Source organism: Prionailurus bengalensis, chromosome B3, assembly GCF_016509475.1.
Source record: "Prionailurus bengalensis isolate Pbe53 chromosome B3, Fcat_Pben_1.1_paternal_pri, whole genome shotgun sequence".
In the NCBI taxonomy this organism is placed as follows: Eukaryota; Metazoa; Chordata; class Mammalia; order Carnivora; family Felidae; genus Prionailurus; species Prionailurus bengalensis.
The window spans coordinates 11,329,839-11,342,230 of record NC_057355.1 but is presented as its reverse complement, the minus strand read 5'-3'; the positions used below and the strand labels follow the sequence as shown (position 1 = coordinate 11,342,230).

At 47.5% G+C, this 12,392-nt stretch overlaps 1 protein-coding gene across 4 annotated transcripts in view; it reads right to left on the bottom strand.

Annotated features, from left to right (window-relative positions):
- Window positions 1-2,456: 2,456 nt before the first annotated feature.
- The window catches only part of SLCO3A1 (solute carrier organic anion transporter family member 3A1), a 311,321-nt gene continuing 301,385 nt past the window's right edge, over window positions 2,457-12,392 (bottom strand). For 2 of the 4 annotated variants that reach the window (XM_043554755.1, XM_043554759.1), the window contains one exon: window positions 10,466-11,877. In XM_043554755.1, the coding sequence (XP_043410690.1) occupies window positions 11,498-11,877 (380 nt within the window). In that variant the 3' untranslated portion in view covers window positions 10,466-11,497. Of the gene's footprint in view, window positions 3,141-10,465; window positions 11,878-12,392 lie in introns of those variants that run through there. The other 2 variants (XM_043554756.1, XM_043554757.1) reach the window with 2 other exon arrangements.

Here is a 12,392-nt window from a genome sequence, read left to right as displayed (position 1 = left end):
TTTGAGTCCCATGGGCTGTTTCCTATTTTGCAGGTGAAACAACTCATGCATTTGTCACTCTGCCTTTGTGCTCTTTCTTTATCCACCTCACCACCCCCCCTCCCCCCAGCTTAATACCCTTATGAGGAACAGAGAGGTAGGATTGCCCATTGAAACACTCTTGAAGATCTGAAAAGCCTTCCTTTGGGGATCCAATAAATGCAAGTTTATGCATTTCATACCTGGGAACACTGAAACTCAGGAAACTTAGACTTTTTTTAAAAAATTGTTTTTATTTTTTAATAAAGTTTATTTTGAGAGAGTGCAAGCGAGCAGGGGTTGGGGCAGAGAGAGAGGGAGAGAGAGAATCCCAAGCAGGCTCCATGGTGTCAGTGCAGAGCCTGATGCGGGGCTCCAAGCTTATACTTTTAAAAGTATGTTCTCGAAAGGAAAAGTTAGTTTCTGCCCTATGTGTTAACTATAGACATTTCTCTGCAGAGTTATGGAAATAGTTCTATAGCAGTAGTTCCTGAAGTAGGAAAGCCTAAAAAGAAAACAAAGAAAAAAAGATGACAGGTTCTTTGCAAAGTGGATGTACTAGTAGTTTTGAATCCATATTTGAGGGCATAGAAACATCTTGTTTTTATTTTGATTGAGCCAAATGCTTGGATGCCTAACCAGCCCTTTCACAAAGACTGAGAAAAGGGTAAAGTTGGATTTTCAAATGTGGATCAAGATGGATGACAGGTATATGTGGTTCAAAGCCCCTTTTGGCCATGGTGGCTGAGAGGACATTGCTGACAGCTGGGATGTGAGTTGAAGCTGCCCATTCTCCCTGAGTTGGCTGAGCAACCTGTATGACCAGATGTCTTATGGACCTGTTCAAGTATTGAAGGATGAGTCTCTTGACTCCAAATCAGAAATAATAGATCTTTGCAAAGTTAAGATAAAATGGATGGAGAGTAAGCTTTCCATAAATTGACCACATTTATGGGAAGAAAGGCATCAAGAGAAAAGAAATTGGGGCATAGATGAAACACAAATGTGAAATTTTGGACTGAGAGCAGGAATACCATAAGCAATAGACCTTCCTTTCTTCCTTCTGCCTCCTGCTGAATTTCCAGTGTAAATGAAGCCCCGTTCCCGGGAGGAACCACTGACGCATTTTTGAGCTGCTTCAGCATCTTTCCTCGTCAGGAAGGAGAATGTTAAAATTGTATTTTCTTGGGATCTTTATGCTGGAGAGAATAAATCATGTTGCTTTGCAAACCATAAACAATCACATAAATAGCAGGACTAGGCTAAAAAAGAGTCCTCAAGGTACCAGTGTGCTGGGTAATCAGGCCTTAGATAAGGTAACTCGCTCAAGCATACTCTCTTGTGATGCCACTGACTCCTGAGTGAAAAGACAGCATAGGGCCGAGGTGAGTGCAATCTTCCAGTAACATTAGCTTGACAAGCTTTGATTTCAAGTGAGCTCAACTTCAAAGAATGAGGCTGTCACGGGCAAGATCCAGGCTGGAAGGGGATATGAAAAAAGTTACCAGGGCTGGCCCAATAGGAATGGGGCCAGCCTACATCTTTCACCCAGAAGACAAAATGCAAGCACCAGCTTCTGGAGCTCCAGTCTGGCTGGCAATGTAACGAATGTAAAAGGCACATCAGTGGCTGGCATCACCTGACCAACCTGTCCACATGTGGCAGGAGTCCAGCCAGTGGACTAAGGATGTGGAGGAGAAAGTAGCCAATTACAAAGAGTCCTGGCAAGGACTGGGAAGACAACTGGGGCCCCATCCACGGGGTGAGGCTGATAGGAGGGTGTGTGGCCCTGGAGGAGGGAAGGCAAATAATGCTGTTGTCTCTGAGGAGAGGGACTGAAGTCAAAGCCTCACAGGCTGACGCGTCTGAGGCTGTTCATTCTCTCGCTCGTACATTGAGCCTCCACCAAATACCAGTGGGTTTATCCTGAGAGGAAGCCATTCCCTCCCAGTTGTCCCAGTAGGAGAATCAGAAAGGAAAGCCAGACAGCCACAGCACAGGCCCATAAAACGTAGGAGTAGGAGCTATATCAGTGCCATGAAGCATCTTGTTCCAAACAGAGGTTGGGGTGGCCATGAATAATGACCATTTATCAAGTGACCATTCTGTGCTAGAGCTTTGTGCCTTCGCACGTGACCTCATTTAAATCTTCTCTCAACCGTATAAAGCAGATGTCAACATTCCAATGTAAAAGTGATAAAACAGGCTCAGAGGAGTCAGCTCACTTGGTCAACGCCACGCCAGTACCAAGTGCTGGGGTAAGGATTCAAAGCCAGGACTGTTTTGGCTCCAAAGCTCATGCTCTTTTGAACTCAAAGCCCACAAATATAGAACATACACAGCCAGAAACACTCTCCAAAAGAACCGCTGCAAGATCATTCTACCCCAAAAACACAAGAGAAAAAAAAGAGACTAGAGATTACAGCATGAGACAGAGAAAGAATTAAAATAGTGCTTTTAATATAATTTTCAGCAAATGTACAGTGTGTACTTTACATCACGTATTCTAAACTGCTCATCTGGAAAATATAAGCTGCAAAAATACAGAATACCACACTCAAAATCTATTGAGTATGTGCTTTTTTCCCCTCCCTTCTGTGAAACAGGGTCATTTTTGCCACCCCCTCATTGCAATCCAGCCTTGGCTGGTTTTTCGGAAGAGCTGCTGGAGCCCTCCGTCAGAGAAGCATCCTGAAGAAGGGGGGGAGGGGGTTCTAAAGCGTGTCAGCAGGACGTCCCCACAGGAGCCAAGGGAGGGATGGGCCAAAGGGAATTTGCACACTTAGTCAACATTACTCTTTGGCGACCTGGGAAAAATGCCCTACTCCAAGGGTTTAGAGGACTCCTGACCACAGCCACCTCCTTAGTCCTCATCACAGGCCTATGCTTGGGGCCTTAAAGGACCACATACTGGCCAGATAATCCACACAGGGACCCTTGGGTTCTCGGGCAGGGCAGAGCACGCTAAGTCAGGCCTGCGAGGTCTGTGGATAATGGCGGGCTGTTCTCTGGAGGAGGAGGAGGAGGAGGGCCAGGCCCTCAGCTTCTCACAAAGGAGTCTTCTGAAGGTGAATGTGACTCAGGGCAGGTTTTCTCAGTCTCAATGTCTTGGTACTCTGTGCCTAAAAGGGGAGGAGGGAAGAAGAGCCAAGAGGAAAAAGAGATCGGTCTTTTCTGGTTTTCCTATATATATATATATTTTAAAGGCTTATATAATAGCATCAGGGCTTTCCAGTGGAATGGACAAGAGAAGTCATGCAATGAAATACTGGGTTTTACTCCATGTAACCCAAGCAGCCGGATTCCAAGCCCAGAGGCCTTTGTGAAGGCCAAATCTTTCTAAGAGGCGTATTTATCTATTATCTATCCCAACACTCAACTGGCTGTTTCTTCTATGGGAACGAATAAGATGTATCCCAGTCATTAACTTGTCCTCATCTCCTATAAATCACCAGTGACAAGCCTTGTGTTCTGGGACTCCAAATGTCGCCGCAATCTTCTGCTGAAGATGTGGCTGAGCGCCAGAGAATACCTCTAGCGTCATAATGTCATGCTTTGTCCTCCAGCATCCCGGACGTTCTGTTTTCTTTTCAGCCACAGGATTCACCGCACGCTGAGTCACACAGTCTCCTCACTGGAGCAGAGTTTTTAAGCCTATGCCACACTTCCAAAATAGATGCTGTGGCTTCACTTAAAAGGCATTAAAAACCCAGCTAGTCCCTGCGATGATTTATAAGCTGGGCAGGTCCCATTGAGCACAGCACACACCTTTGCTGTTCAATGATAAGCACAGTGGGACCATACAAATCCCTGCTCATTTACTTGTCCTCTTTAAGACTCCGACCCGGTGTTAGAAAAAGGTGACAGCGTGGAAATGTCACTCTTGTCCTCAGGGTTTTGCAGCTGAAAGCTGGCTTATGGAAGGCAGCTCATGTGTTCGGGGGCGGTTGGGAGCATGATTCCTCAGTGTTCAAGAGGGTCAAGTGGCCTTGGGGTTTTGCTGGAAGCCTGGGGGCCAGGAAGTTGGGGAGGGTGGTATAAAAGCCAGAGAGCTGGGTTCTTGTGCCCAGAACAAATAAGGTAGAGGATGGTGAGTGGCAGGGACACTTCCCCCGATGTGGCTAAGGTAGAAGAAGGAAGGAGGGGTGTGTTTAAAGATCTCTAATGTTTAATTACTAAAGTAAAATAGGTTTTTTTTTTTTCCCTTTTCATTTTAGATCCCCGTGCCCATCGGCAAATTTTGCAGAGGTTCTCACCTCCAGCTCTTGGCTCATTTTTTCTATGAAGTCTAGATTTCTGTGGGATTTCCTCCCCCAGAGATGTCCTGCTGGCCTTGTTGAAGCTTTCTAAGAAGCAGGTCTGTATATTCACTTCGGTGGCTACATGGTGGTATAGTGGAAAGAGCACAGGTTCTGGAGTCAGACAGACCTGGCACCGGCTCCTGGTGGCTTTTCTAACTCCCTGTGTGACTTTAAGAGGCTTGGGTTTACGGAACCTTAGTTTCCTGACCTGTAAAAGTGGAAAAAATGATACTTACCTTTACCCGGTGTAAAGCTGCTGGGTGCATTACCTGGGACCATGCCTTCTGGCATGTGGCATGTGGGTAGCAGGCTCTTAAATGTGAGCTCTCCAGCCCCTTCTTTCTTTAAGGTGCTGGACCAATCTATATGTTAGCTGGGTTCCTTTTGTAGTGCAACTTCCTACATGGCACATTTCTGATTCATCTTATGGCCTTAGATTATAAAGCCAAAGTTTCACAAACATATCACCACGAGAGCTCTCTTCTATTAAGTTAGCATGAATTTAAGAAAAAAAAAACATTATTTTGGGGGACTTAATGGGATGGCAAGATCTCAACCTACTGGAATGTTAAACCTCCAGAAAATTTACTATTCCATTTGCTCATAGCAGAAGGAGACAATCTCTTTGCCTTATGGAAAAATATTCAGAATTTATGCTAATCACCAACCACTGATTGCTGGCCTGAGTCATTAATGCAAAAATAGAAATGTCTAGAAACTTTCTTCCTAAAAGCTTAATATCTGATAACAGAGCAAGACCTATTCAACCAGTGACCAGTGTTGGTGTGTCTGAGGGCCCTGGGGCAGAGCCAAACTCCCGAGGTAGATGTTACGCACCATGGCGGAGGGGTGTCTGGAGTCTCCCCATTGCAGCCGATGACCAGCACTGAGGAATGCCTCCCTGGCATCTCAGAATGCATTAGAGCAAAGGAATCTCCTGTTTCCTCTTACCTGTCTGCTTCTTGTATACCACCCCATAGAAATTGATCACTGGGCTCTGTGGTCAAGACCAGGAACAACACAGGAAGGACGGAAGTCCTTGGAAGACACCTGTCGTGGTATGCTGGTTGTTACATGAGGGGGCACGTGAGAGTGTGTAGAACCCATAGTCTTCCTGAGCCAGAGTCTTCCTGCTGAGGCAGTCCCTACGGGAGCGGGGGATGGGGTGGGGGCTCACATCTTGCCCAGTATATGCAGGGGATGCCCGTAAAGCCAAAGATCACGGGCTTTGGATTCACAGACCTGGGTTCGAATCTTAGCTCTGCTTTGTGGCCTTGAGCCAATCCTGGAAGCCTTCCCTACCTCGTTTCCTGCTCCTGTAAACTGATGTTAGAAACAATTCCTGCCTCACAGGGCTCTTGCTGAGATTAAGTGAGCTATTACGTGTAATAAGCTGGTTCACGGTAAGTGCTTGGTAAATGTTAGCTATTATTAGTTATTATTAGTGCTTACCAATTATTCCACCTGGTGTATCTATTAGCTCCATGGTGCCAGTGTTTTGTGTTGGTGGACAGGGATTCGAAATACTATTTGGATTTACTTTTTTCACCCATTCCTACATTTCTTCCTCCCATCCCTATTTTATTGCTTAAGAAAAAAAGGACAATTATTGTGGTCGAACTATGTAGATCAGATCCTGTAGCTCCAATTCCAGTCCACAGAGAGCAAGATGATGTTGCCTTCATTTGCAAATCCTGACAGGGATGGGGTACTCACCTCATTCCTGGAAAATGGGCTACCTGCATGAATTCCTGTGGTAACATCAGGGCTGATGGGCACCTGGCTACAGGACCCTTCCAACACATAACTTGGCATATGCCACGGCAGCCTTGGCTGTTAGAGTCCCCTACCCCCCAACCCTGCTGTGTGACTTCAGACCTCTGCATATGACTGCCCTTGGCCACTGCCTGTCTTTGTAAATAAAGCTTTATTGGAACACAGCCTACACAGTTGTTTACACTTGAGCGGCTTTCATGCTGTAACAGAGTTCAGTGGTCTGAACCATATGGCCTCAAAACCTAAAATGCTTGTCACCTGGCCCTTTACAGAAAGTTTGTCAACTTGTTCTGGTGGCCCTCTCTGTAGAGGCGACCTTCTCCCCCAGCTCTCTGGCAGCCACCCACTGCTCTTTAGTTCTTGGTTCTGGACCATGCCTCTGTCTCTCAAACCTTCCTGATTCTCGATGCCAGGAAGCCAAACTTACCACCACCATTTCTCAGCCCTCCTTGGGCCCAGTCAGAGCTGGGCTCTTCACATAATCATTCTATTGCTTTTATGTTCAGGTCTGTCTGGCTCACTGAACTGTGAGCTCTTGGAGGATGGAACCATGTCTTTTCGTCTTCATATCTGGCCCATGGCCTGGCATATTGTCAAAATCTTAATAAAGGAATGAGTGAATACATCTTTAGAAGATATCAAGTTCATGCAATACATCCCCTAATGGCGACAACCGTGCAAAGGAAAACTGAGCTACCATGTGGATGGTCTCTGAGAGGTAGTTCTGTCTCTGTCTCCAGAGCAGTCGCAGCTGGCTGAGGTACAGGACAATCTTTGCTTTTCTGAATTTGCCATTTTAGTCTTTGTAACCCCTTCCTGCCACGATGACCAAGCACTCTGAGGTCACCTACAAACGTGAGAAACGGGAGGTGTGGGTGGGTGGCTGTGTGTGCAGATAGTGTAGATTCCACGTGTAACCCGGGGCAACAGGCCCCCGAGACACATCTGAACAAGAATATCTTGTTGCACATTCTACCAGTTAGAGATCCTTCTGTCTTGCCGAATTATTCATGAGCAACCATAATCCCCCACAGGGGCTGGGTCTGAAGGCTATCATCAGGGACAGCTGTTCCAAGAGGTTAGGTCCTTGTACCTTCAGAACTCAAGAACTTGGACTGAGTTAGCAGTGATGGGACAATGAACAAGAGAAAGCTCGGAGGGTAAGGACTATGTTTATGTTCCAAACTAACTTTCCAGGCTGGACTTCATTTCACCAGCACCTTCTCTTGGACAACATGGCACCTCTTAGGTATTTGCCCTGGATTCTAACCTACAGGGAAACAACACATCATGGTTGAGAGCAGGCTGAGGAGAGGGCTCAGCAATCAAGCCCCTACTGCATGTCTGGAATTTTCTCCTGAGCGGTCACAATGGTCAGATAAGAACACCACAAGACAGCGCATATTCTCTGCTGGTCTGAAAAACAGCTTGTGTGGCTTTCTCCCTTCATTCAAAACAAACCCAACCAAATACACAAACAACACTCGAGCGGAATGTCACCAAATGGTACAAGTTTATCCTGTCCTTCTCCCTCTGATCAGCCCGCTGATTTCTACACATTGACCTGTATTGCTGAACGCTGCTGAGGAGTGCTTATGGTTCAGGTCCGGTAGGCCTGACTGGCTGGAGAAGACACCACACTTAGAAGGGCCTGAACAGCATACAGCGAGGAAACCGGCTTGCAGGTTCATCGAAGCCAACAATGACTTTTCCTCAGAGGGTTTCTCAGTGAGTGTGCGTGTGTATTTTACTTTTCCCCCCATTTTATATGCTCCTCAATGAATGGCCTGCTCCAGAAGGGTGGTCATGGTGGTGGTGGTTGTGGTGGGGGTGATGATGGTTAACAACCATGGCTGAATCCTCTTACTGAGAAGGTTCCTCGGGAGTGGACTGGGGATCATCCTGGGGACTGGCTGGTTGTCCCCGTAGGCAACGTTTCTGCGGCTCACCTCAGAGGGCCTCTCGGGCTCCTTCATTAGCTGTGGGGACAGCCTGCGGGCTGTGGCCTTCTGGAGTGGCAGCTTTCCAAGGGGAAGGGATGGGAAAATCTTGCCATGCCTGAGGGGAAGTTCTAGGTCACGACTGGAGACAGGGAAGTGGAATCAGGGATTTAAATGTATAGACACCACTTTAAAATGTACAGGCCTAACTTTAAAACTCATCACTAGAGGAAGCTATTCTACTGTAAAGTGGTGAGAAAAGAGTGATTTTTATGGAGCAGCACACTCCTTCCTACTTGGAAGACATTAACAAGTCTGTCAAAGGATTCCTTAGAAGCTCTTGGCTTCCCCTTATTATTTTGCCTGCTAAGCGCTACTAGCAAACTCCTTAGGGGGGACCGTGAGTGGAAGCCTCTCTTGCTCCTTCATTAGCTGTGAGGAAAGCCCACATGCTGTGGCCTTCTGGAGTGGCAGCATCCCCAGGGTGCCTTGGCGCTTCACAGCCTTCCTCGGCGGAGGCGTGGAGGGGGCCAGGCCGCTGGTCTTCCTGTCAGCACACCCCGAAACCCCATCCCCCAGAGGGAAATCCACTTTTACAAAGGGCGTTCGCTTCACACGCAGGCATGATATTGGTCAAAAAACTTAGCCTCTATACGTAGGAGTTACACAAGTCTGTCAAAAGTCGCAGCAAAGAGAGGCTTTTCATCCATCTCTGGGCACGTTCGACCAAGATGGCGGAGGAGTTTGTAGCAGGAGAGAGAGAGAGAAGCTTAGCATTAACCTTCTAGGTTTATTCTTTCCCTTAAGTTTTTGTTTTCTGTTAGTCCAGTGGAGCTCTTAGCAGGGAATCTTTTCATTCACTCAAAACCAAATAACCGAGGAGCTCGATCTAACACTGTATGTACAATGATTCTTTGCAGCACAAAAGGAAACACTAAAACCAGACTACGTTTTCTATTCTGTAGTAGGAGAGAAATTAAAACCCTAAAAGGTAACACAACGCACTTTAGAGCCATCTCGCAATAGACGGCTTTCGGTTCATACCTACTTGTTGACAAAATTGAGCCCTGGCAGTGTTTTCCTTTTTCATCCTAACATCTCATTCATCCTAAAATCTTAGGGGAAAAAAAAAAAATCCAAAAATGCAAAGCGTTTTCAAAAAGCTTTTTTTAAGCAAATGGCCCTGTGAAAACACCAGGTTATCGGGCCTCGCTGTGTGCGTACTGAGTTTTGGAGAGCTATGCAGACGGCAGTGCCCTGTTAGCAATACATTTCAGAGCAACACTACCCCCAAACCTGTACAGGAAGGTTTCAAAACCTTTGGAGTGACAGAGCATACATATTTTATGAACTGCTTGGAGAACAATCCCTCCTTTTACTAGTTAACACATTGATGACTGTCCCTGTGCTCACCAAGGACAGACTAAAAGTAAACGCGTGGGAGTGTTTTGGAAGCATCCTGTCCCAGGCAGCTGATCATGGTGGCCCCGCACCAGGACACCAGCTCCTCTCTGGGTCCTCCTTGCTGGGTGGTGCTTTCTCTGCTTTCGGGCTGTCACTCAAACTGCCCCATTAACGGTGTATGTTTAGAAATGTGGCACAACAGCCCTCTCTTCAGAGCCTCCACTCTTTTCTTTCCTGATTCTTTTGTTACCCTCTGGGTGAACTGCAAATATGTGTCTGAGGTGAAAAGGCAAACAGCCAACCAAACCACCCCTGAGAGCTTCCCCAGGGCCACAAGTGGCCCGGACAAAGGTCACTGAAGAAACACGAAAGGTACGTTAAACGGGCCGTGTGTGTGTGTGTGTGTGTGCACACGCTCTCGCATAAGCTCTGTCCCCTTACGGACGTGGCCTTATGAGGCTGAGGCTGCTTGACTGCGAGAGGTTTTCCCAAGATTCTCATCCCAAACAATGAGGTTTGCTTGCTAGCTGTTTGAGGTTTGGCCACTTTTGAAACAAAGGCCTCTTTGTTCAAGACTGACCCTGAAAACAGAGACATGTTAATGCATCGGACAAGCGGTAGCTTCCACGACCTTGCGGGTCTGTTCGCCGTCACAGACCGCCCCACAGCTGGGGCCAGGGAACTGCTCTTCCTCTTGCCTAGCCCCAGAAGCACCGCACCCCCGCACACAACCAACATCTAAGTGTGTCTCCTCCACGGGTTGAAAAGAAGGCCTCTCGAAATGTGAAGCATGAATATAAAAGGGCTTCCCATGACAGCGATCACTGAATCATGGGGAATAAAGCCAGAAGGCGAATTTGCAATTCATCACATTATCCCCTGTTGTCTCAAATGTGATTCTTTTAAAGGCAAGCTGCCTATACACTCTTTCTCCAAGCATTTTTTCTTCTTCTTCTTCTTCTAACACACTGTATATATCCTTGTTTTTGCAGAATATCCGAATGATAAAACAAAAATTACAATAGATTAATTGCATCCCTTGAATCACATTATATTTTTGGTGCATTAAAAAAAGGAGAAAAGTAAAAGCAACCAGCATAATAAACTCAGCCTAGAGAACTGTGTCAGTGACTTGAAGAGTTAACACAGATTTTAGAAGTGGTTAAAAATAGTATTAGAGGATTATACATACAACAGTTTGAAATTCATATGCATTGCATTTTTTTTTTTTAAATGGCAAAATGTTTGGCAAATGTAAGCAAATGACTTGGACTGTGCTGGGTTTCACCGGCTCTGAGCAAAGTCAGTCATAGCCAGGTGAGGCCCGCTGCTTCCTGAGGTCACTCTGTGGGGCTGGGGGGGGGTGCTGTGGGGGGAGGTGGGGTGCTGGCCCCCCCACGCCCGGCTCCCCCTTGGGCCCTCAGTCTTGAACATGGAGCTGGTGAGAGGTGCCAATTACAGACTCCAGCACGGATCACCCATTAGCATCGCTGAGAGAACTCTGGGGCCTTGAACCACATGCAGACTGGGTGAGTCGTCTACACAGTGACCCATATTGCAAAAGTTAGAGGAGGGGGGGGGCTCCCGCTCCGACTTGCACACCCCCCCCACCCTTGCATGGAGGGGGCGGGTGGCACGGGGTATGTCACTAGTGTTTATCCTGGCAATGTTGTCAACTTGGGCTTTTTAGTAGACTTTTAAAAAAAATGGTTTGTGTGTGTATGTATATCCAGAAATGTCCATCCTCCAAGAAGGGCCACCACTGTTCCCTGAACTTGGCTGTGCCTGTTGCTTGCGGCGATCGGCATCCCGAAGAACCTTCAAAGAGAAGACTCTGGGCCCCAGCAGGTCGTACGTCAGACACACGATCCCGTGCTCTCCTTATTCTGAATCCTGTCTGGCTCTGATTTTGAGAAAAAGGACAAAGGTGGTGGTGTGTGTACGTGTGGTGTGTGTGTCTCTGTACTGAGTTTTGTGGGTTTTTTTTTGAAAAATTTTTTTTTTTTTAGGAAAAAATGACCCTTTGATTACTAATACAGAGTTCAGCCTCCTTAGTCACTATAAAACAGATTCCATGTTTTCACACCACTCATGGTCTTCAAGGTTATAGATAAATTTTGTCCTATGGGTCTGGCTGGCGGGCACAGGGTCCCTCCCCAGATTGTCTAGGGTCAGAGTAGAGGCAAAGAACTCACTGGTGCTCAGCCCGCCCTCGTGGTTTTTGATGTAGCGTTTATAGTTTTTCCTCAGGCACTGCCACGTGGTTGTGTAGAGGACGAAGGCAGAGGACTTCAGCACGATGGCGATGCTGACGTACAGGTATCTGTAGGCCACGTTGTCGTACAGGACGCAGGCGCCTTGCTCCCCGCAGAACGTGCTCCAGAACAGGCAGGTGGAGTCGATGCCGGCCCCAAAGATGAGGGGAGGGGGGATGAAGCCTGCGAGAGGGGGAAAGAACACGGCACGCTTACCCTCGGGCTCTGCAGGCTGGCCTCTCCAGCCCACACGCGTGCACCGCTCTCCCCCCACAGGACCACGGGGCTGGCGTGTCCCACTGGGTGGCTCCACGGCACGGGCCCGGACAGCCTGGAGTCCGAATCCCAGCTCGGCCCAAACCTGCACGAGGTCTCTAAGCCCCCTGTGCCTTTGTTTCCTCATCTGCAAAATGGGGATAATATCACTTCTGCTCAGACTGCTGTGAAGACGGACTAAATGGACCCAGGAAAAGCATTTAGGATGGTGCCCGGCACACAGTAAACACAAAATAAATGACGTCTGCTACTACTGTCATCCGCTGAGAGTCTGAGAAGAGACAGAGAAGCTTCCCTGAAGGGACCGTTCTGCGTCTCAGAGAAGTACAACCACACAGAGGAAATGCAAGGAGGTATCGTGCTCTCTGTACGGGGATTCTAAGGCTGTGTTCGAGTGGAGGGAGTTGGGAACAGAAGGGAAC